The 23512-nt window shown below is 40.5% G+C and overlaps 1 protein-coding gene across 3 annotated transcripts in view; it reads right to left on the bottom strand.

The window, feature by feature from the left end:
* LOC309549720 (proton-coupled folate transporter-like) overlaps positions 1-23512 on the bottom strand; it is a 650810-nt gene that overhangs the window by 361967 nt on the left and 265331 nt on the right. For 2 of the 3 annotated variants that reach the window (XM_082250194.1, XM_082250195.1), the window contains exon 4: positions 2721-2859. The exons of the other annotated variant lie outside the window; for it this stretch is intronic. In XM_082250194.1, the coding sequence (XP_082106320.1) occupies positions 2721-2859 (139 nt within the window). The remainder of the gene's footprint in view (positions 1-2720; positions 2860-23512) is intronic. 3 annotated transcript variants of the gene reach the window in all.

Here is a 23512-nt window from a genome sequence, read left to right as displayed (position 1 = left end):
ATCACATTTGCTGAGGATGGGCTTGTTGACCAAGGACTGGGCTTTATAGCCCTCTTCATTATCACTGAAAGCAGCACTGCCTGCTACTTTATCCAAAAAATCCGCTGAGCACTTAAGCTCACTAAGAGCACTAATAACCTGCTCTTTCAGCAATTCATGTGTGATGGTGACCTTGAGACTCTGGGTCCCAACTGTATTGCACTTGCCACGAAGTCCTGCAATCACTGGCTTACAAGCAATACCTGCCTCTTATTATGAAACTTTCAGATATCCATGTTGGTCAAGGACACAGACAATGGAAACTGAATCTTCCCTAGGAAGAACAGCACTCTTGACAAAATGCATGATGGTAGCATCCATATCTGTGCAGTAGGATGCAGTGCTGTAAAGTGTGTGTTACTGCAATGCATGTTACGTGCATTAGCACGTTGCAGTGCCTTTCTTTTGACAAGAGAAGCAGTGTTTTCCTCCGGGGTAGGGTATATTTTTGCCACTGCTTACTTATGCAATATTTCATATCACTGATGCCATTCCTCTTAAATCATCCTCTTCACCTTCCCATTCATTGGGGAGTATTAGAGACCTTGACTTGAAAAAGTGAAGTACCTGTATGTTCTGACTTTGAAGGCAGTCACCCACAGTCATCTGGGTCCTCCCATTCTGGGCCTGCTTAACTGTCCTAATGAATGACTGGACCGACACTCAAAACCTGCTTAGCTCCTTCAAGGAGGAAGATCAGCCTTTTGTTACCTTTGGATAGGCTAGGTGTAACGTAGGGGTGAATGACTTGGATAAAGGTGCCCTCAGAGCCGGAAATTAAGATGACTGTGATGGGCTCAGGGCCCCCTTGGTTAGAAGGGCTAACTGTAATGCACTGAACTCAACTGCAGGGCTGCAGCCTTGACATTGTGCCTAGAGTCTGCTGGCTGGAGAACTCAGTTAGAGACTCACTAACTACTTGCCCATGAAGGGCCATGACTTGCTGGCTCACAGCATCCTTTGCCCTTAGAAAGGTCTCAGTAGCAATATCCACAGAAATGTTAGTTTGGTAAAAGGTCAGCGCCACAAAGCCTAAAGCTTCTTACCCTTTCGTCGCTGTTAGTGCTCAGGGAAGGAGGAATGCCGACACTCACTGGTAACTTCCTGCACCTCCTGGGAGAGACCTGTGGGGCTGGATGACTCGCTGTCCACACCGGACTTGTCATGACATGGGGACACTTTTTTATCTTGACCTTAAAGTGATACTAGTCTCATTTTTTTTTTTTAAAAATAAAAAAACATGTCATGCTGTACTTACCTGCTCAGTGCAGTGGTTTTGCACAGAATAGCCCAGATTCTCCTCTTCTCGGGTCCTTCTTTGGCTCTCCTGGCCCCTCCCTCCTGTTGAGTGCACCGACAGCAAGCAGCTTGCTATGGTGGGCACCTGAGCTGAGCCACAGCTCCCTGTGTCCATTCAGACACTGAGCCACGGACTGGCTCGACCCCCTCTCTCTCTCCTCATTTTGACTTTTATTGACAGCAGTGGGAGCCAATAGCGCCACGCTGCTGTTTCAGCCAATGAGTCCCAGGCAGCCAAGACACTCCTACAACATCGCTGGATCGATATCGGCTAAGGTAAGTATTAGGAGGGCTGCACACAGAAGGCTTTTTATATTAATGCATAGAATACATTAAGATAAAAAACCTGTGGACTTTAAAACCACTTTAAGCAAGAGTGAGAGTGGACTAGGTTGCACCAGAAGATGAAGGACTTGCTCATGGAAAGGCATAATTTTTACTTTCCTTACTTACCACACTGATTGTCTCTACCAGAGCACATTGAGGTCTTGGTTATGTGGCAAAAAGTTCATATTGGAGCAAGAATGTCAGCACAGAGCAGAAATTAAAATGAAAGAAACTCAGAGAAAGAGGCAAACAGATCATAGACATGTGCCAAAATTGCCTTCCTACTCCCTCCCCCCACCCCCCAAATTGACCTGCAGCATAAATAAAAGAAAACAGAAAATGTTTCCAGTATAAAACCCAACTCACACTTTCGAGAGCCTGGACATGCCATAACAACAATAGAAAAAACTGCAGAGAAAAGAAAAAAAAACAAATCGCCCCACAAAGGTAAAATGATTCAGCTTAATGAAGGTAGAGGCAAGGGAGGAAAAACAAAAATGGATAGCACAAACCCGTGGGAGAAAATAAAAGGCTGCTCAAACTCCAGCATCAAGATTCAGCTCAGGTGTGCAGAGAAACACATGCAGCATGGACTCCAGCAACCAAACACCAGCTCAGGTGCACATGAGGTTCTGACGTCTCTAGTTAGAAAACACCTCAGCCCCAAAAGACCACCAGAAGAGGCTCCCCACCTTGTTGGTGCATTTAATAATGAAAGATGTGGGACTGCGCCTGGGAGAGCATGAACCCAGACAGACTCCGACTCAGTTGGCAGGTAGGGACTTATCACAACATCATGGTCTTGTGGTTGCAGATCTTGCGAACAAAAAAGGGGGTGGGGGAGGTTGCTCTAGCTTTCCTTTAATAGATTTAAACAGGTCCTGTGAGTGGATATAGAGGCAGAGCTATATCACATGTATGCTGCCAGGTTGGCATCAGGAAAAATATTTAAATGACTCCACACATATGAAGATTGTGCACTGCATATTTTTGTCAATGGTAAGGCACAATTGAGAACATTAACAATAGAGAATGTTTAATACAGTTGTTCATACTTAAGAATATCATCCATTTGGTTGTTGAAAAAGCCAGGAGTAGAAAAGAAATGGTTCTCATGATCACACCAACTTTTGCAAGCTTTGTTTCCTCAACATGTTTCAAAAGCCAGTGCAAAGTAAAAAGTAGACAGATCCCCTATGAAAAAGAAAATTAAACCAGGTGAATATACTTTATTTTTTAAATACATTTGTGATTAAAACTGTGCTATGCTCTTTAAGTCTCAGCTGTTATATAACTGAATAGGTACTTGTCTCATTTCTTTGCTAGGTATTAAATAATGTCAACAGTGGATGGGGCTAGATTTTTAAATCATGCTTTAAAGTCAAAGGGCAATAAGACTGGATCGCACATCAGATGGCTGTACAGTCACTGCCTCTCTCTCACTGAGTGCAGATGTCTTACCTGCAGCTTCAGGACCAGCTCAGAGTTTTCATCTGGGAATTAGAGAGCTTTGAATGCAAAAAATAGTAAGGCTAGATTCACACTTTAGTGATCCTTTACAATGTGTTAACATCTATGTGGTTATGTACTTTACATTGCACAATAACCTGAGTTATGCCCTTTCATTAGGAATAGGCTGACAATGCATCAAAATTAAGGAAAAAATGCAAATTATTTTTTTTTAGCAACATGAATACATTTATAATGCATTATGATACATTTAACTCTACTGTACAATTTGTTGGGGTGCCATTTACAATCAATGATACCACAATACACCCTGCATAGAGCAGGTGTTTTGGCACTCACAACAGTATTACACATGCAGATTTTACTGCAGATCCCTGCAACATACACATTTAAATGAGCCCCAAGACTTTTTAAAAACTTTCTATTTTCTCTCACACCTTTGGTTTGTTGCCAGTTTATAAACAGTTTTTTTTCAAACTAACATTAGGTTTTAACAATTTTTTATTTAATGCATAACTGGACTAAATAAGAGTATGCCTTGTTTTATTGTAACATCTTACAAACATGCACATAAAATTTGCAGTCTATAAGGTCCAAATTTGTGCTGGTAGAACAGTAATCTACTGACCCAAAATATACAACCTAAGTAATTACCTTTACCCGATGTAGTTGGCACCAAACCTATTTGTAAAATATGAACAGCTTTGTGACTAAAAGTAATTTACCGTGGTTATATTCAAAAGTTACTTAGCAATAGCCTTTTCCAACCATTATCGTCTTTTAAATTTGTATAAAAACCTAATTGATCATTGGGCATATACCTACATATTATATGTATAGAATATAACCATACCTATACTACTTGAATTTAAATGTAAAAAATCATATTCATGCATTCTTGTTTCAAATAGAAGGCAAAGAAGACAAGAAACATATACTGTATTTTTGTGTTTACTACTGCTAATTAGAGATGGGTAAACAGTTAGGGGGCGAGCAAAAGTTTGGCCCGAGCATCGCCTGTTCGCCCGTTCAGCAAACACTGTATTTGCAGGTCGCTCAGTGGGATGTTTGCCCACTGAGCGACCCACAATGCACTGCGCGCTGCACAAATCAGGGCACAGTGAATTGCTGTTGTTAAGGAGCAGGCAGGGAAGCTGGCCTTGGCATCCTTAACAAGGGATGAGTCATTAGCGGTTAGCTGTTAACAAGGTTCCCCACTGACAGCTGAATGAAAAAAAAAAAACATTGCCAGCAATAGAAAAATGTTTTAAAAAAATGATGTGGCCCCCCCCCCCCAATTTATACCAGGCCCTTTGTGATAAAGTGTAGACTTTAAGGGGAACCCCACGCCAATTTTTTTTTAAAAACAGCGTGGAACCCCCCAAAATCCATACCAGACATTTGTCTGGTATGGATTTTAAAGGAAACTTGTATGCAGAAATTAAATTTAAAAAATGGCATGGGGTTCCCCCCCAAATCCATACAAAACCCTTATCAGAGCATGCAGCCACGCAGAAAATTAAAGAGGGGGTATGAGCGAGTGCCCCCCTCCTAAATTATATCAGGCCACATGCCCTTCCTCAACAATGGGGGAGTTCTTTGGGGCAGGGGGCTCTGCATGTTGATGGGGACAAGGCCCTCTTCCTCACAACACTGGGCTGTGGTTGTGGGTATTTTCGGGCAGGAGGCTTATCAAAATCTGGATGACTCCTTTAAGAAGATGGCCCCCAGATCCCAGCCCCCCTATGTGAATGAGTATGGGGTACATTGTACCCTTACCCATTCACAAAAAAAGTGTCAAAAAGAAAAAAAAAAAAACACACACACAGTCATTCACAATTCATTTATTAAAAATAAAAAAACAAAGTCCCCTGATGTCCATTGTCAATCATGTAGCTGCTGCCACCGCTGGACCTGGAAAAGAAAAATGCTTCGCTTGTGATGAAGGCTAATCACATACTGCAGTTCTCATATAAGTAAGGGGCGAGGCCACCTGGCGACATCACCTGGTGGCCCCGGCTCCTTGTGATGTCACTGACCAAGCATGCACTGGTCGGTGACGTCAAATGGGGAGTTGCCACCAGGTTACCTATACTGTCCGGTGGTGGTGGCGGTGTTGTGATTGACGATGGATCTACATCGAAAGACATTGTTTTTTTTTTTTGTTTTTTTTTTAAATAAAGAAATTGTCTAAAACTGCCTCCTTTCTTTTTTTGGTGAATGGGTAGGGGTAAAGTTTACCCCATACTCATTCACATAGAGGGGGTCGGGATATGGGGGCCTTCTTGTTAAAGGGGACTTCTGGATTCTGATAAGCCCCTTGCCTGCAGACCCCCACAACCATAGCCCAGGGTTGTCAGGAAGAGGCCCTTGTCCCCATCATCATAGGCCCAAAAGCACCCCTGCATGTTGAGGGCATGTGACCTGGTATGGTTAAGAAGGGGGAACATTCGCTCGCCCCCCTTTCCTTACCTGCTGGGCTGCATGCTCGGATAAATGTCTGGTATGGTTTTTCGGGGGACTCCACAAAGTTTTTTTTTTTTTTTAATTTTTGCTTTGGGTTCCCCTTAAAATCCATACCAGACCCGAAGGGTCAGTTTTGCTGAAGCAGGTTCTATACATGGTACAGATGCTCCAGTTTACAGGCAGACTAAAGGGACCACCCAGGCACTATATTTAGAGGAATTTATTATTTTTATTGTTTCACTTTAAGCACCATTAAAATCACAGCTCCTGTGTGAGCAAAAACATTTTTTTTGCATTGGTACATGTCCCCCAGGCAGTACCTGGGCCCCCATACCATTTTTTTTACCAATAACTTGTATATAAGCCTTCAAAATGGGGACTCTTGATTTTTCAAATTCAGGTCACATAGACTTCAATGGGGTTCGGAGTTCGGGTCTGAAATTTTGCAATGTTTGAGAGTTCTGGTGCGAATCGAACAGGGGGGTGTTCGGCCCATCTCTACTGCTAAGTAATACAACATTCCAAAGTTTAACTTTTCTCATTGTAAAGAAATGTTTCTTTCTTCTGTAAATAATTACTTTTGTCTCTTGTACAGTCCTTCGAAAAAATAGCTCTTTTGCCAAACCATTATTCTGGTCTTAGTAATTTGCCTGAATGGCCTATTATACTGGGCTATTTTATGTTAATGAATTACATAAATAACAAACACTAAAAAAATGAAAAATGAAAATAACATATATAAAAAACTGTGTTTAAAGTGCCCGTGCTGAGAAATTGTCCATGCAATAAAATCAGGAAAGTGCTTTAGTTCTGTGCAAACAGCCTCCAATTACTTATTAATTCATCCATTGCATCAGTGATGCTCAACCATCACACCAGAGAACTCAACAACTTTCCATGACCACCCAAAAAATTTAAGTCATTTAACACTTGTATTTATACAGGGTGTAACGTTTCGGGGCAATTCACCTCAAGTTGTGCATGCGATTTGAAGAAGTAGTGCCAGTCCAGACTGCATTTTTAAGGGCACGGCAACCCACTTTAATTTAAAGAAAGTTCACAAAACAGCAATTTTCCCTCGCAGGGGTTCCACCATTACTGTATATTTGCTAAATTCAGCCTCCTGGCTTACTCACATGCCACATGGCTGCTTCAGACCTCACGCCTAGGCCTTAGGTCTGCTCCTCAGACCAACACAAGTGTCATTTGGTCAAGCTCCCTTGAAGCTTCCTTGGGATCAGCTTACTACTTCGCTGTTGGGAAATACATCTGTCTCCTGCAGACCTGTAAGCTCTGGCTGCCAACTGCGGCCTCTCTCTCTCTCAGGGAAGGTGGAAGCCCTCCTGACTCCCATACACAGACCTCGTGTCTGTCAGTTGGAGTCCTCCTGACTCCTGGGCCAGACCTTGTCTACCCGGGTGATGCTGGCTCCAACTGGGAGCCCTGATTGCTAGCCCTGGAAATAATATGAACCCAGCCCACAGGTGTGCAATCAGCAGGCCTGTCTTAATCAAAACCAGGCGTGGATAGCTAACACACACAGTGACCCGGGATCGCCTCTCTACAGGGGATTTCCACCATCCATATCCACTTTAGCTAAGCACCTCTCCTTCCCTCACATCCGTATATACTGTACATGTTGGAAGTACCATAGGGAAACAAGGAAACCCACTATAGTGTAAAAATGTTACTTCCCATTTGGGTATTGGTATACAGTTGCTTCTACTTGTGAGTTACATCCTAGCACTGGCGATTTGTTGTTATTAGTGTCTTAGTTCATTTGTACTTGGTTCTTTCTTTTCTCTTTTTTCAATTAAATACTATTTTCTGTTCCTATTACTGTAATTAACTTATACGTTTTGTAATATGAACACAAATGAAAAAAACTGAACTATGAAAACCTCTGTATCTTAACAGCTGAAAAGGACTCCATCATGCTGGTAAAACTGGAATTGTGGGCTGAGTATTAACTCCTTGCCTTGCCTTTTGATCTGTTGAATGCCAAAGTCTACCTGTATAGGCTATTCTGTTGATAGCCCAGTCATGGGGTAAATTTACTATAGACAAGTAGATTGTTTACTTTTGCAATTTTCCCCAGAGAATAGTGCATGCGGTGAAATTTCACTTTGCAAACAAAACCCAAACACGTGCAAAAAAATAAAAAATGTAATTAAAAAAAAAAAAAAATAACTGCATTTTTACTTGCACATGATTGGATGATCAAAGTTGGCAGAGTTTCACCTCATTCACCGAGCTCTAGGGAAAATTCCCATTACAAAGTGCAATTTCCCTTGCAAACAAAACAATTTATTTGCCTTTAGCAAACAAAAAAGTCCAAACGTGTTGCAACACAACAATTTTACTTACAACAATCAGGAATTTGATAGAACTACACTGCTCAAAAACATTAAAGGAACACTTTTTTATTTAGAGTATAGCATCAAGTCAGTTAAACTCCTGGGATATTGATCTTGTCAGTTAGGTAGCAGAGGGGGTTGTTAATCAGTTTCAGCTGCTTTGGTGTTAATGAAATGAACAACAGGTGCACTAGATGGGCAACAATGAGACAACCTCCAAAACAGAAATGGTTTTACAGTTAGAGACCACTGACATTTTTTTCCCTACTCATCTTTTCTGATTGCTTTTCAATACTTTTCCTGGATGGTATGTTATTATACTCGTACTGTGTTTTGTGTCTTTATTTATTGTTGTAAAAAAATATGTTTGTTAATTGTAAGCTGCATTAGAGTCAGATATATTTTTTCATTTTTTTTTTTTTTTTTTAATTTCTGTAGAAAGACTATGAAAGCGGACATATATGTGCCCTGTTTTCAATAATAGATTTCATGTTAACTTTGAAAACGGTAAAATAAAATTATCTCCCATGGACTTCTATTGGGTTCAGTGCTAAGTTTGGGGTATACTGGACTTCACACTGGTTTTGCAGTTCTCCTCACAAAACGAATCAGGGCTCATTTGCTCATCCCTATTAGTGAGCTATCCCATTCGATATTGTAACACTGTGACATTCCACTACTTATCAATTCAGTTCTTCTTTTTATCATTTGGGCAAGTAAATGTAGTCAGCTCAAGGTTGCTTTTATATAGCATATTCAATAACTCTCAAATGAGTATAACAGAACAATTTTCTGAAGCAGCTATTAAATCTGAAAGAAGTCAAAACAACAAGATGTTATATACTTAATTTTTAGTATTGAAAGCAATTACCAGAACAGGAACATAAGCAATTCAATTTCCTGAGAGCAAAAAATATTGAAATAAGTTCCTGAGTTAGTTATTGATTTTAATGAAACTCTTTTTATTACTGTCTTCCTAGCAAGTATAACAAATTCACTGTCAAGTCATTTAGGAATGTAACATTTTAAGGACACAAAGAAAGGACTTTTTTTTATAAGTTTATGTACACAGCCCAGTCCAGCCCAAAACAACAGATACTTCATGAAAGTTCACTTTCAGCACAATTTACAAATATGTTTAAACAAATATAAACTCTAGCACTTCAGGCAGCCACTTTTGACCTATGACTTTGCAAGCAAGCATCACAAAACTAGGAAAAGACTTAATGGTGTATGTGAATTTCAGGCTGATTATTATGCCTACTATTAAAGAGGTTGTAAACCCCCTAAAAAAAAACCCTGTAAGACAAAGTAATAATGAGCTAGTATGCATTGCATACTAGCTCATTATGAAATACCTACCTTAGAACGAATCCCCCGCAGTGCCACCCACCCACCGGTGATAAGGCCGAAATGTTCGACCACCCTTCTACCTGGTTCACATCCTCTGACCATCTGATTGGCCGGAGGGGCAATGACATCACTCCCGCACCTGCGTACGGGAGCCGCCGTTTATGGTACAGGGCTCTGAAGGTATGGCACAGGTGGCCGTTCTTTCAGAGCGCATGCGCCGAGGACATCATCGGCTGCATGAAACGTAAATATCTCCTAAACAGTGCAAGTTTAGGAGATATTTACAGTACCTACAGGTAATCCTTAATAAAGGCTTACCTATAGGTAAAAGTTATAAGAGATCCTTCAGGAAAATGGAAAATTGTATACTTACCTGAGTGTAATTTTCCTTTTTGGATACATAAGCATGACAGCATACACGAATAGGTAGGCTCTTCCCCCTGACCAACCACAGGACAGGTCATACAATATAAGTAAGTCACGTCCCCTAAGGCGCCATTCTCGTAACAATACTCAATGCGAAGCCCAAAGGGAGGGACCCCCTATGCTGTCATGCTTATGTATCAGGAAAGGAAAATTGCCTTCAGGTAAGTATACAATTTTCCGTTTTCCTGACACATACGCAAATGGGATGTAGCACGCCACAAAACCACAAGGGATGATAATGCTGAAGTATTTCATAAATTATTGGCTCTGGATAACACAGAACGGCCAAACACTACTGTAGTCAAAGCTGCTGGATCTACTTTGTAATGAGACAAAAATGTGCTACAAGTGGACCAGGTTGCAGCCCTGCATATCTCTTCTGGGGATTCTGCACATGAAGCCGCAAAACCACTTATTAAGTAGGCCTTCCCACTTATTGGAAGTTCCAGGCTTCTTGCCGCGTAAGCTCTCCCGATGGTCTTGAATAAAGCCAATGTTCTAGTGGACGTTGCACCACCTGGGATGACAAACAAATTCTCTGTCTTCTGTACATATTTCTTAAAGGTAGAGCCAACATCTAACTCATGTGTTGGGGAATACAAATCCCCTTGCATTGCTGGAAGGACAAAATCTTGACTTCAGTGGAATGATTTTTTACTTTAGGGTGATCCTGAGGGAGAGTCCTCGGTGTCACCCTGTCCAGAAAATTACAGCAATAGAGGGATTTATGAACTAGAGCTTGGATGTCTGATACTTTTCTTCCTGACACAATGGCCATAATAAATACTGCCATTATTGTTCTATTCCATAGTGATATTGACTGGTCCACCACAAATGGGGGGTTGAGACAGCATATGGAGCACAATTTGCAGATCCCAAGGAGAAACAAACAATCTATTTGCAGGCAGAATTCTACTATAAGCATTTAAGAATTAACGGACAAACAGATGAGTGGCCCATCTCACTCCTGAAAATGCTGACATGGATGAGACTTGAACCCTAATAGTGTTTAAATGTAGGCCCATGTCTAGACCTGTTTAGAGAAAGTCCATGATTTTTGATTCTGGTGGAGATAGCCTTGGGCCTTTGCAAAGGTGGCAAATTGTTCCCAAACTTTTGAATAATAATAATTTTTAGTGGCTGCTCCAGCCTTTAATATTGTTTTGATGACCGCGGCTAAACAACCTACTTTGCTTAATCTTTGCTGCTCAATTTCCAGGCCGCTAAATGGAATTTGGCGAGGTCCATGTGGATCATTGTCTGTGATGGAGAAGATTCGGTAATAGGATTGGAGGTTCCAGTGCCATGGACTGCAGTAAAGGAAACCATGGATTCTGTTGATCACTGATTGACTCAAGGACCATTAGTTGTTGTCAAGCATTTTGCGACTTAGTGCATCTGCTTAATAGCTCTGAGGAGCTGGAATATACATGGCTATAAGGCCTGCCAGGTTCTGCTCTGCCCAATTCATAAGAGGTGAGACTTCTGCTTGGAGTATTCAGCTCTGAGTTCCAACTTGGCAATGCACATATGCAACCGCTGTTTTTTTTGGCCATCTGGAGTTCCACATTTGCACCCTGTATTTGATCCCAAAATGCTCTAAACACCTGAAAGGCTGCTTTCAGTTTGATTACATTTTAAACTTCTCTCTGTCTGTTCTTCCACCAACCCTGGGCTAGGAGCCCATGGGAATGTGCTCCCCAGCTCACTGCCAATGCATCTGATGTGCTCACCATTGGAGAGTCTGGATTGAGTTGGTGTCAATTTGCCAAGTTCGATGGTTTCAGCCATCAATTGAGGTACCACCTCATCGCTGGAGACATCCTGATCAGTTGCTGTGTGAAATGGCTCTTCCATTGTTTCAAGAATTACACCTGGAAAGTCCTCATTCACCAATGAGCCCTCTTTACCACGAATATAGTGGCCCATAGTGACCCCAGCAGTTTAAGACACTGGGAGGCTGTGAGGTACCGACAGGTTGACCACGTCTTCATCTGGGCAATGAGACCTGCTAATTTCTCTGCCAGAAGCTCTACTGTGTTTTGCGGGTGTCTAGGACTGCCCCCAGAAATATCATCCTTTGTGTGGACACAGGTTGGCTCTTCTGTTAATTGATTTACCATCTGAACTTAAGTAAGGTTTGAACCAGGATCTCCCAATGATCAGTCAGAACTTGAGGATTTTGGGCTACCAGCAGAATGTGGTCTAAATAATGAAAAAGGCCTAGTCTGCACAAGATGACAACAGGGAGTAGGACTTTGGGAGAATGTCCTCAGAGTTATTGACAAGCCGAACAGCAGACAGGCAAACAATATATTGTACTCCATGACTGCAAAACGTAGATACCTGTGAAACTCCTGGTGGACTGGAATATGTACAGTAATTACGCATCCTTCAATCTAAGGATAACATCCACTCCCCTTGTCTGATGGCCTGTGTCACTGACTGTAAAGACTCCTTTCGAAAGCTCTGTACCTTGATATTTTTGTTCAAGACCTATAGATTTATTACTATTCTTAAATACCCTGTTTTTTCTTTACAAAAGAAAAGTGGAGATAAGAAACCTCGATATCCCTCATGAATAGGGACTGGCTCTATGGCACCTTAGCGTGAGAGTGACTGAATGTATTCAAAGACTATTGAAACTTTTCTTTGGCACTGAGGAAACTTTGTGTGAGTAAAGTGAGGTACCCCAGGAGGGGTTAAGAACTCCCAATGATGACCTTCCTGCACTAATTTGGTGACCCAAGGGTCCTTGCTTTGCTCCACCCAGACCTTTGTAAAGCAGCGCAATCTGGCACCTACTGGGCATGTCGGAGCAGAGAAACCCTCAAAAGGGTTTCTGCTGCTAGGAAGAGGTGGATTTTGATTTCGCCTACCGAGCCACCAATATCTGAGATGATTTCAACCCCTTCTGAAATCCCTGGATATTCTAAAGGACCTAACATCCCTTAGCCTGCCTGCAAATTGTCCTCTTCCCAGTTGACGTTGCTGTCTAGGCTTTACATCTTGTGGGATCAATCCCGACTTGCCACCTGTCACCTTAGAAGTTGCAACCTTGTGTTTGCTGCCCAAAAAGACTGATTCATCAAAGGGAAATCGCCACAATTAGATTGGAAGATTGGAAGATTGGAATAAGCGTCTGCCATCCATGGCCTAAGTCACAAAGTTCTTCTTGTTACTAAGGAAAGCATTACTCTGGCCGAGCAACGCAGTCAATGGCTGCTTTACCTACAAAATTGCCCGCTTGCTTAATTACACTCAATATCTTCACCACTACAACAACTGCCAGCAGTTATACTTCTGCACTCTCGGCCCATACTCTAATTGCTTTAGTCACTGATGTGAGTGCAAGGTAAGGTCTGCCGGCACTTCCTGCTGAAGTGTAAATGTTCTTTAATTCTATATCTATTTTCCTTTCTGAGGCATCTGTAAAGGAAACAGCATCATCGATTGGTGACGTGACATGCCTGGCTAGTCTAATGACTGCCACGTCTACTAGTGGAGCTACTTCCAGTAACTGAACTTCCTCCTCCTTGAATGGGTACATCTTCGCAAATCTATTGGAAAGTGATGGCTTCCTGTCCACTTTCTTCACTTTAAGCAGCTATGTAATCGACTGAGCATTAAGGACAAAAAAGAGAATCCCGCCTTAGGGTAAGTGACTTACTTATATTGTATAACCGGTCCTGTGATTGGTCAGGGAGTGGAGCCTACCCATTCGTGTATGCTGTCATGCTTGTGTCAGGAAAAGGTTCTATCAACCATACTTCTGCCTTTCCTCCCACAATGGATTTTTTCAGATCATATTGCTGTTATACCTAGCACTATAGGAACCTCCTTTGTTGTATACTCAGGGCTCTTTCCACATTTGAGGAATTTTCAAATTTTAGGATAAATCTTACTAAATCTGAATCTTAAAACTTACGCTATCTGCAAAGAAGGCTCAATCACTGAAACTGGATTTCTTATTTATGTCGCAAGACCAAAATATCTAGGCATCTTTTTTAAAATCTTTTCGTTCCATGAAGTGTTTATCAAAGGAATTTAACACAACATAACATTATGACAATCAACACAGTGCCACTCTTTAGGCTCCATTCACACCTGGGCATTTGAGAGTTTTTTTTAGCTCCAAAAACGCTAAAAAAAAAAACGTTCCAAAACGCCCAACAAGTAAAACCCCATTCATTTAAATGGCCCCTGTTCACATCTGAGCATTTTGCAAAATGCCTGTAGCTGAAAAAAGTACATGAGCTTCTTTTTGGGCTGATTACCAGCGTTTTTGATAGATGTCAATGCCTGCCTCCAAAAACGCCTGAAAAAAACGCCAGAAAATCGCGGTAAAATAGAGGTCAAAATCGCGTTAAAAACGCTGTAAAACAATATGCTCAAGTGTGAATGCAGCCTTAACAGATATAAATTAAATAAACATCTGTCTGTGTGTACAAGCAATTCAGGTCATAAAAAAGTTAATTACAATAAAGAATCAATGGTGTAAACAGAGAGGATATCATCACAGATATACTGTATAAGTAAGAAAAAAACAAAAACAATTAACATGCAAATAAGTGGCACTAAGGCTTTTGAATTCTCCTCTTTGTAAAGGGGAGGGGTAGCTCCCTAAACTGTTTGGGGGGGGAGGGGGTGGATTGGAGAGGGGATCAATCCCCTCAGGGGTGTACCCCTGCACTGAATACTGCAGGTAAGAAAGTGGATTAGGCGGGGATGGAAGGACAGTGGCATATACAGTACATTAGAGGAGATAAGGAGTGAGGAGCATAGCACGGGATGAGATAGCTGAAAGGCAAGGAAGAGGGGAGGTAAATAGAGAAAAAAGGAAGGGAAAGGAGTGGGGAAGGTGGGAGAAAAAGGTGTTAGGGAGATTGCAGGTTAGGGATTTCTGGGGGGACAGGCACCAGGATTTCCTGGGAAGTAAATTTTTGGGTTTGAAAAATGTGGGGCTGGTTTAGGCAAGAAATGGTCATGTAAGATACTAAGGGTACTGAATAGTTAAAAAGAAACCAATTGGTCCATGTCTTAACATAAGAGGGCATGTTTTTTTAATTCTGATGTATTCCAGTTCCTCCATCTCTTCTACTTGGTCTAGTTACTAAATGTATTGTATATGCAACCATAGGAAACCAAGGATCCTTTACTGAAACATCCCGAATAGAAATAAACCTAAATGAGGGTTAGTAATCTGGACTTTAAATGTCATTATGGAGCAGCTTCCCTCACCAGTAAGGTGAGCTCAGTGTTTGATCTAAACATTGCTTAGGACTGAACACTGGCGGTTCAGACATGTGTCCAAATGCTGATCACTTTGAGCATTCACCCTGGATTAACTTGACAGTTTCTGGCTGTAAATGGTTGCTAAGGAAGCAGCGGGTGCTTGCACCCATGACATCCTCATTAACTGCTGACATCACTGTCCTAATAAATGTAATCCCTGGTCATATAAGCAAATGGGCAGAGATCAGAAGCGTGATATAATTTCCTAAATATGGAAACATTTCAGTAATAACATTGCCAAAATATGTCAGTGACCATATCTCAGCAATGATGTCACCATTATCCCTACCCCTTCACTTATTTAGATGATAACAGCTTATGGAGCTGTCATAGGGCTTGTGGTAATATCAGGGTTGGTTGTATGCACTGTGTCATCTCTGTTTTTTTTTTTTTTTTGGGGGGGGGGGCATTGCAATTTATTGTGTTTATTTCTAGGTTACGTCTTTTTTTTTTCACATAGTGGAGCGTTATATAGGGACTCCCTGTATTTTAAAGGGGGCTTCCAGATTCTGATAGGCCCACCACCTGCAGACCCTCACAGCCACCAGCCAGGTTTGTGGGGAAGAGGCATTTGTCTCTAAGGAACAAGATGCTTTGCCAGCTTGGTCCCCCCATGTTGAGTGTGTGTGGTCTGGTATGGTTCAGAAGGGGGGGGGGCAGCGCTTTTGTCCCTCCCTTTCCTGACCAGCCAGGCTGCATGCTTGAATCAAGGGTCTGGCATAGATTATTAGAGGGACATCATGCTCTTTATTTGAGGTACTCCCTTAAAATCCACACCAGACTGTAGGATATGCTATCTGACCTTAACAAAGAAAATAGCACATAGACCCCTCCGAAGGTCCCCCAAAATACATAAGCAGACCATTGGAGGGGTCTGTGTCGTGTTTTTATGTTTTTTGTTTTTTTAATAAAAAAAAAAGAAGCTGGCAAAGTCACATGCCAGCAATTTGAAACACTTTTTTCCTTTGTAAATATTGGTGCTATAGCACTTTCTATATATCATGGAGATGTGCCCCTTTACAGGTGGGATTAGAGTACCCCTAGGTATGTTATTATGCAAAATTTTAACTGCAATTTTGCATTGGTATGCGTTTTCTTTTTTCCTTCATATACAGTAGTAAAAAAAAAAAAAAAAAGAAAACATGCTATTAAATACTACCAAAAGAAAGCTCTATCTGTCTCAAAAAATGGTATAAATTTTATTGAACTCCAGCTTTTTCTTCCCTAAACAATAGATGCATTGTGTATGTGAATGGATCATGCACACCATCAATTTGCATGCAGTGTACCTCCTTTAAGTTTACATGTCTGTGATTATCCTTTGAACCTCTGTAGTTTCAAGGCGGCTATAGAACTCACTTGTAACAGATGTAGGAGTTGATGTGGGTGGGTCTTCAGGTTACTGTGAGTGCTTCTGGGCATTCATGTGGGTGAAGAAAGGGGAGGGGGGCCCCAGATACTGCCCACCCATGTGAATGAGTATGGGGTACATAGTATCCCTACCTATTCACCCAAAAAGTGTATATAGTGGGTAAAGACACAGCATAAGTCTTTGACAAGTCCTTTATTAAATAATGAAAAATAAAAAACATTGTCACTTGATGTAGATCCATCGTCAACCATGACCTTGATGCACTACCAGATCTAAAAAAAAGAAAAATCTGGTCTTGTTGAAGGCTCTTGCCATCTATCTACTTCTTTGTCTAACATTTCTTAAATAACTAAGGGGTGGAGTCATCTGATGATGTCATCTGGTGATCCTGCCCCCTTGTGCCATCAACAACCAAGCAAAGGGTTGGCCCAACCCCTTAGCAGTTTAAGAAATGTCAAATGGAGGATCAGGCAGATGGTGGGAGCCTTCGACAAGACTGGAGATTTTTTTTTTTTTTTTTTTTCAGGTCTGGACTTGTCAAAAACTCGTGTGGTGTCTTTACTAAATTTTTACACTTTTCTAGGAAATGGGAATGGGTAGGGTAATATGTACCCCATACTCATTCACGTGGAGGGGCTGGGAGCTGGGGTTACTTTTGGTAAAGGAGGCTTCCAGATTCTGATAAGCTGAAGTCTGATTAGACACAGCGGGAGCCAGAACGCGGGAGGAGCGGGCGCGATTGCCGCCGGCCTCCCTCTATCTTCGGGGGAAACTGACAGGAGAGCCGCCTGCCTATGTAAACAAGGCAGGTGGCTCTCCTGTCAGACAGACACAATGAGATTGTGTGTCTCACCTAAGCTGCAACGCCGATCTCTGTGTGCCTGTCACAGAGCCTTCCCCCCCACAGTTAGAAAGCACAATTTAGAAGCACACTTAACCCCTTGATCACCCCCCGTATTAAACCATTCCCTGCCAGTGTAATTTATACAGTAACAGTGCAAATTATTTAGCACTGATCACTATATTGGTGTCACTGGTCCCCAAAAAAGTGTTACCCAGTGTCAGATTTGTCTGCAGTCCCACTAAAAATCACTGATCACTGCTATTACTAATAAAAACAACAAAAAGTAAAAGAAAAAGTCCAAAAATCTATCCCATAGTTTGTAAATGCTATAACTTTTGCACAAACCAATTAATATACCATTTTTGGGATTTTTTTTATCAAAAATATGTAGCAGAATACAAATTGGCCTAAACTGATAAAAAAATTTAGTTTTTTACATTTTTTTTATTGGGAATGTTTTATAGCAGAAAGTAAAAAATATTGTTTTTTTTTTTTCAAAACTTTTTTTTTCGTTTACGCAAAATCTAAAAACCACAGAGGTGATCAAATACCACCAAAAGAAAGCTATATTTGTGAGGAAAAAAATACATCAATTGTAATTGGGTACAGCGTTGCTGTATATGTTGTATATTGCTTGGAGGTGATATGCTTTTAAATTTCTTGAAATATTGTTGTGAAAGCAGAAATATGCGTGAAAGTCTGAGAAGAGATAAATTCACCCTGTTTTTAGAACTCTGGACTGACACAACTGAGCATACCCAGACTAGAAAACTAGTCACAAGTCTTCACTCATTTCATTTTAGGCCCCTGCTATAGTGAATTCTGAAATGTGTGAATGCCTAACAAGCGCGATTTTGTGAGAGCTAGCAAACTATGTACTATTTTATATATATAGATGCAAGTGTCAACCATTGATTCTCATTGTTTAACTGAAACCTTAAAAACATACATTTTAATTTTGAGATGAACTCCTTAATTCCTAAAATAAATTGTCTTTGCTGGGTTTTTATGTTGCTTCTTATTTCTATTTTTTAGACAATGCTAGCAATGAATAATGTTTTCCTGTTTTTGGAACAGATATTATTCTCTCTCTCTATATATTATATATATATATATATATATATATATATATATATATATATATATATATATATATATATATATATATATATACACACACACACACACAAAGATATATATTTGTGTATATACTGCCATGTGCATTGTGTATGTCCATGAATTTTGACATTTGTGAAATATCTTTTGTTACACTGAGCATGCTCAGCCACTTTGCCATTTGAGACATATTTCTGGTTAAACTGAGCATGCTCAGAAACTTAGCTCTTTGACAAGTTTGATAAGTTAGTTTGAGAAGTAAATGGTACATAAAGCACTTGTTGCTCTCCATCTCACATAAATCTAAACCAAAACTCCCACATCTGTCTTCACAAACCACACACAATACCCCTGCTGATGCAAATTTAAAATGAGAAACAATTGTATGTGTTTAGTATTTCTAAAGAATCCTGATTTTCCCCACAAAAATGAAATATGTGTACCAACATCATTAATCCAAATCAAAATGTCATTACTAAAATTCAGAGGGTAACACTACTATTCTACACTCACACACCAATAAACACAAAATATCAAAGAATAAATCAAGAAACAGAAATCTGCCTGATGTAATTCCACCACTTATAGGTAAATGCCTAAAGAAATGTAGTATTTAGGTGTAAGAGGGTTCCACCACCATTGCAAATCTTGCCATATGTGTTCCACGGGAAAGGTGATATTTGATAGATATTAGACATTGAAGCCAGTAATGAAAACGAAACAAGAATTTCGCAAAAGAGTTGGCACACACATGTCAACCATGGAGATGTGCAACTTTTATCTCCCACTTGGGAGGCACGTAAGAGACAAACACCAATCAAAAATGCCCAAAATAAGCTTCATGGCCCTGGACAGGATACATATCCCGGGGAGAGGGGGCGATTGGAACAAGACCCTCCTACAAAGAGAGATGAGGTGGATTAGACACCTTAGAGCTACTATACCTCCTGGCCTCAACGAAGCAGAGAGCTTTAAACCCTTCCTTGAAGGATTTGTATCGGGCAAAACCGACTAATAGTACTTGGAAAATAATCAGTACCAGTTAAACATTACAAGCCTTTATCTAGGCTCAAAAATTCAAACAAACAAATCTCATTTATTTATATTTTTTTATTTATTACCAATCCAACTCTCATATGGATTGTTAATAATTCTCATCCAACCACCCATACCATCTCCCTTATTACTGTGCCCCAAGATACAGGCCGCACTTGACAGGCCTATCCATCCCAAGAACAACAATCTATGAAACACCATTTACATCAATTGGCTGACATCAGATATCCATGCAATCCCCAGTCACCTATATACCCCCGGTTAGGGGACTGTCTTTCTTTTAACATAATTTTTCATCTATGTTTCTTTTTTGTCTCCTTCTTTTTAAATGATTGTACGTTATTGCTGCCAAATGGAAAAGAATCATACATATGTATATATATACGATATAGATATATTGCTGAGATGAATATATAGACTCGATGTTAAACAGACTCGGATCGTTATGGAATCCTTTATTCCCCTCCTGAATACCCAATAGTAGTCCCCGGCACGGTAAGCCCCGCCCTTCGAGGCGGGGCACTGTTTTGGGTCACCAACATTTCATCTGAGCCCGATGGCTTGTTTACCAATGCCTGACGGCATCGCGAATGGCCCCTCCTCTCCGTGTCGGCGGCGTCCTTAGTTGCCAGGCAGCAAGGGGAATCCTCGCCGCAACTCGCGCAGGAGCTTCGGCACATGCGCAGTATGCGACGTTGAAGCCCTTCCGCCCTGACATATAGTACCGCGCTGCGCAGTAATGCGCATGCGCGGCCTATATATAAGGCGCCGGGGATCCCCGGAAGAGTGCCATTCACCTCCGGATGCCGGAGAGGAAACACTCCTAGGACGACGGTGACGCAACCAGCCTCCCTGAACAGCACATGGTCTCCCCCTGCAGGACTAAGGTAGAAACTCACTACAAGCCTTTTCCTTAGGACAATTCTGTTAGATTTTTACAGGAAATATTTCCTTAAACCTGCAAATTACTTTTTGCAATACAGACACAGTCCTGTAGCTTGGAGATTGGAAGGAAACAATAAGCACCGGTCCCGTATATCTTATTTGGCCTACTCCCACTGGACCAAGGTATTTTTACACCTAAACCTTTTTGTAGCAATTATATACCACTATATGGAACAAATTTCCAAATCCCAATGTATAATGTTTATACAGATACGGCCTTATACCCCCAAGACTGAAGCAGAGGAGATACCGCCCTGCTTTTCCCTGAGACCGGCAACAGAGGAGGTATTTCACTCAATTTTCTTTTAAGCCCATTATGTTCTGTCCAACACATATTCCTTGGATATATTATATAAACATATAATTCCAGGGACAGTCACCACTTTCATCAGGGACTGCGGATGTGGGAACCAGTTACTCTGGACCATGTGAGTACCCCTGAGAACTCTAAGTGGGTAAGAATCTATATATTCTATATATGTCATGGATATTTATGGAACAGCAATTTGGTCTTTCTAGCGCCTGCATCACCACTACTCCTTTCCTTTATGGGGATCTTGTGACTACCTTGGGAAAAAGAGGGGAATGTTCCAATAACAACGACCGAGAAACTGTATATACACAAAAAAACAAAATGTAAGCTATTTATTCAACCTATACCACACAAACTAAGTATTCAGTGCATAATGACACTTATAATGTCTAAAATGTCTAAATATCATTTTAGATATGGTGATACCTTGAAAAAGGCATAGCCGCTTTAGGCAAGCCGAAACGCGTGGGAAATTGAGACGCTACCTGCAATATCCAATACTGACGGATGGCAGGATTTTTGTGTTTCTAAAGTCACCAAATACTCACAAGTGTCACTTCTTTACCTTCTTGCACTATCACGGATGGGTCTCTCACCCACCCTGCACTATATAATTTATGAAACAAACATGTTGTAAATTCATGTATCTTTTACGATAAAATCTACAAAACGCTCGTATGCTGATACGTTTTCTTTATTGCCTTAAAGTCCCACTTACTGACCTGAGGAAACAAATACTTTTTTGAAGCCAGTAATGCTGGCCATACACTATATGAAAAATCGTTCAAACTCATTTTAAAAAAAACAAACCCTCGGCCGTGAAAGCAGATGATCGTGCCATGTAATGACCAATAAATCATTGTTTCGTTTTATTTTTCACATATACCTAGTGCAAACAGTTTGGACGAAAAACACATTAACCTTTTATTTTTCGTTTGTTCGGCAGAAATTTCCAAACTTATCCTTGGTTTTTCTGGCTCAAAAATGTCACAATCAATTACCGATTTGTGCCCATTAACTGGCCAAAAAACAAACTAACTTTGAATTTTGGACGATTTTTCATATAGTGTATGGCCACCCTAAAGCTGGATACACACTATCCAACTTTTGTTGGTAGATTTTTTTCAGATTTACCTTTTCTATGTAGTGCAAGGGCCTGCCAGATTGCATACAAATTGAAAGTGTTTAGGTTTGACCTCATATTATATGGTTTTGGTAAATCTAAAGGAAAAAGTCTTCAGAAAATCTTATAGTGTGTATGGCCCATAAGACACAGGAAGGAATTTATCAGCTGACCCTCTTTAGCACACACCTGTGGCTGCATTCCCTCCTTCCAGCAGATCACAACCAACCCCAGCTAGGTCTCACTAAATACAGACATTTTTATTTTGTATTAAATTCATCTTTTATAGATCTGTTCATTTGGAGAGTGCAGGAAATGAGAGATCTGATAACTGTCTATATGGATAGAGCTGTAGTTTTGAAAACAGGAGAAGCGTATCCTGGGTTCTGTAAAGCTCAGCATATACTATACAATCCGATTTTACAATCTCCTTTAGATCTGCCATCAGTTGTGTAGTGCAAGGGCCTGCCTGATTGGATACAGAGTGAGCGGATTGCTGTTGTGTCCTCCCATTATATAGTTTTTGTAAATCTAAAGGAGATTGTACAGAGCTTGTACAATCAGATTGTATAATGTATGGCCACCTAAAATTAACTAGTTGCTAACTAATTCACATCCTTGTTTGCTTTGCAACAACATTTTTAAAATACAAATTCACTTCAGTAACATTTAGAAAGTTAGGGGTAGCTCTAAATTGTGTTCAGAGAACTCTACATAGCTTTGTAGACTGGAGTTGTGCTGCCTGCCACAAGTGTATAACAACACAAATTTGATTGGAAAAAAAAAAATCAGCATCCCCCCCCCCAATCCAAATCAGGCTCTTAGGTTTCCATTATATTATAAATAATTGTTAATGTCTAAATAGAATCTTATTAGAATGTTGACTTCTAGTTATATAGGTTTATGCTTTTATCATGGTACCACTATATATTCTCAGAATAAATCTGATCAACACAGTGGCTTAGTGGTAAATGCTCTAATTTAGCAATAGTTAGGGGATGGGTTCAAATCACACCTATGCTATCTACCACCTCCCTAAAGTTTCAATTGTGAATGGATATGTGTATAGGCGAAAGCACATTTGCCATCAGCATGATACAAGTTATCTCTCGCTGATGGCACTTATGCATTTGCCATTGCAATTCTAGGGAGGTGAACTCATGACCCAAGTGCTGCTAGCTAAGAGTGCTAAGTATTAGGCCACTGTGCTGAGTACAATTATACTTCTAATATAAAGAAGTACCATGATTACAGAATGAACATATATAAATAGAACTCAACATTTTTATAAAATATGAATTAGACATAAAAAACATTTTGACATATATACTGTAGAACAGAGATACAACTTTTACATCAATGATAATAATATAAACATCAGCAAACAAAACAAGTCACATCTACTAATTTCTGACAATTTAGCAATGAGCAATGATCTTGCATTTGTATTTTAGGGGAATATAGATTCTCTTGATCTATGTATATTCTAAGCATAGCTGTGCTCATCTCACTGGCTTAGTGGATAGCACTCCTCCCTAGAAAAACTCAGACCATGGGTTCAAATCCCAAGCATGCTGTCACCTGCCTAAATTTTAAACAGCAGAGTATGCTGAAAATAGGCGAACACCTAATTGCCATTGCCATTGCCACATCAGCAGAGTTGTGTCTGTAATTTGCATACTAAATTTCATGCATGGTATGTTATTTAGCA

Source organism: Pelophylax lessonae, assembly GCF_965119305.1.
Source record: "Pelophylax lessonae genome assembly, chromosome: 3".
Classification (NCBI taxonomy): Eukaryota; Metazoa; Chordata; class Amphibia; order Anura; family Ranidae; genus Pelophylax; species Pelophylax lessonae.
This window is presented reverse-complemented; position numbering and strand designations above follow the sequence as displayed.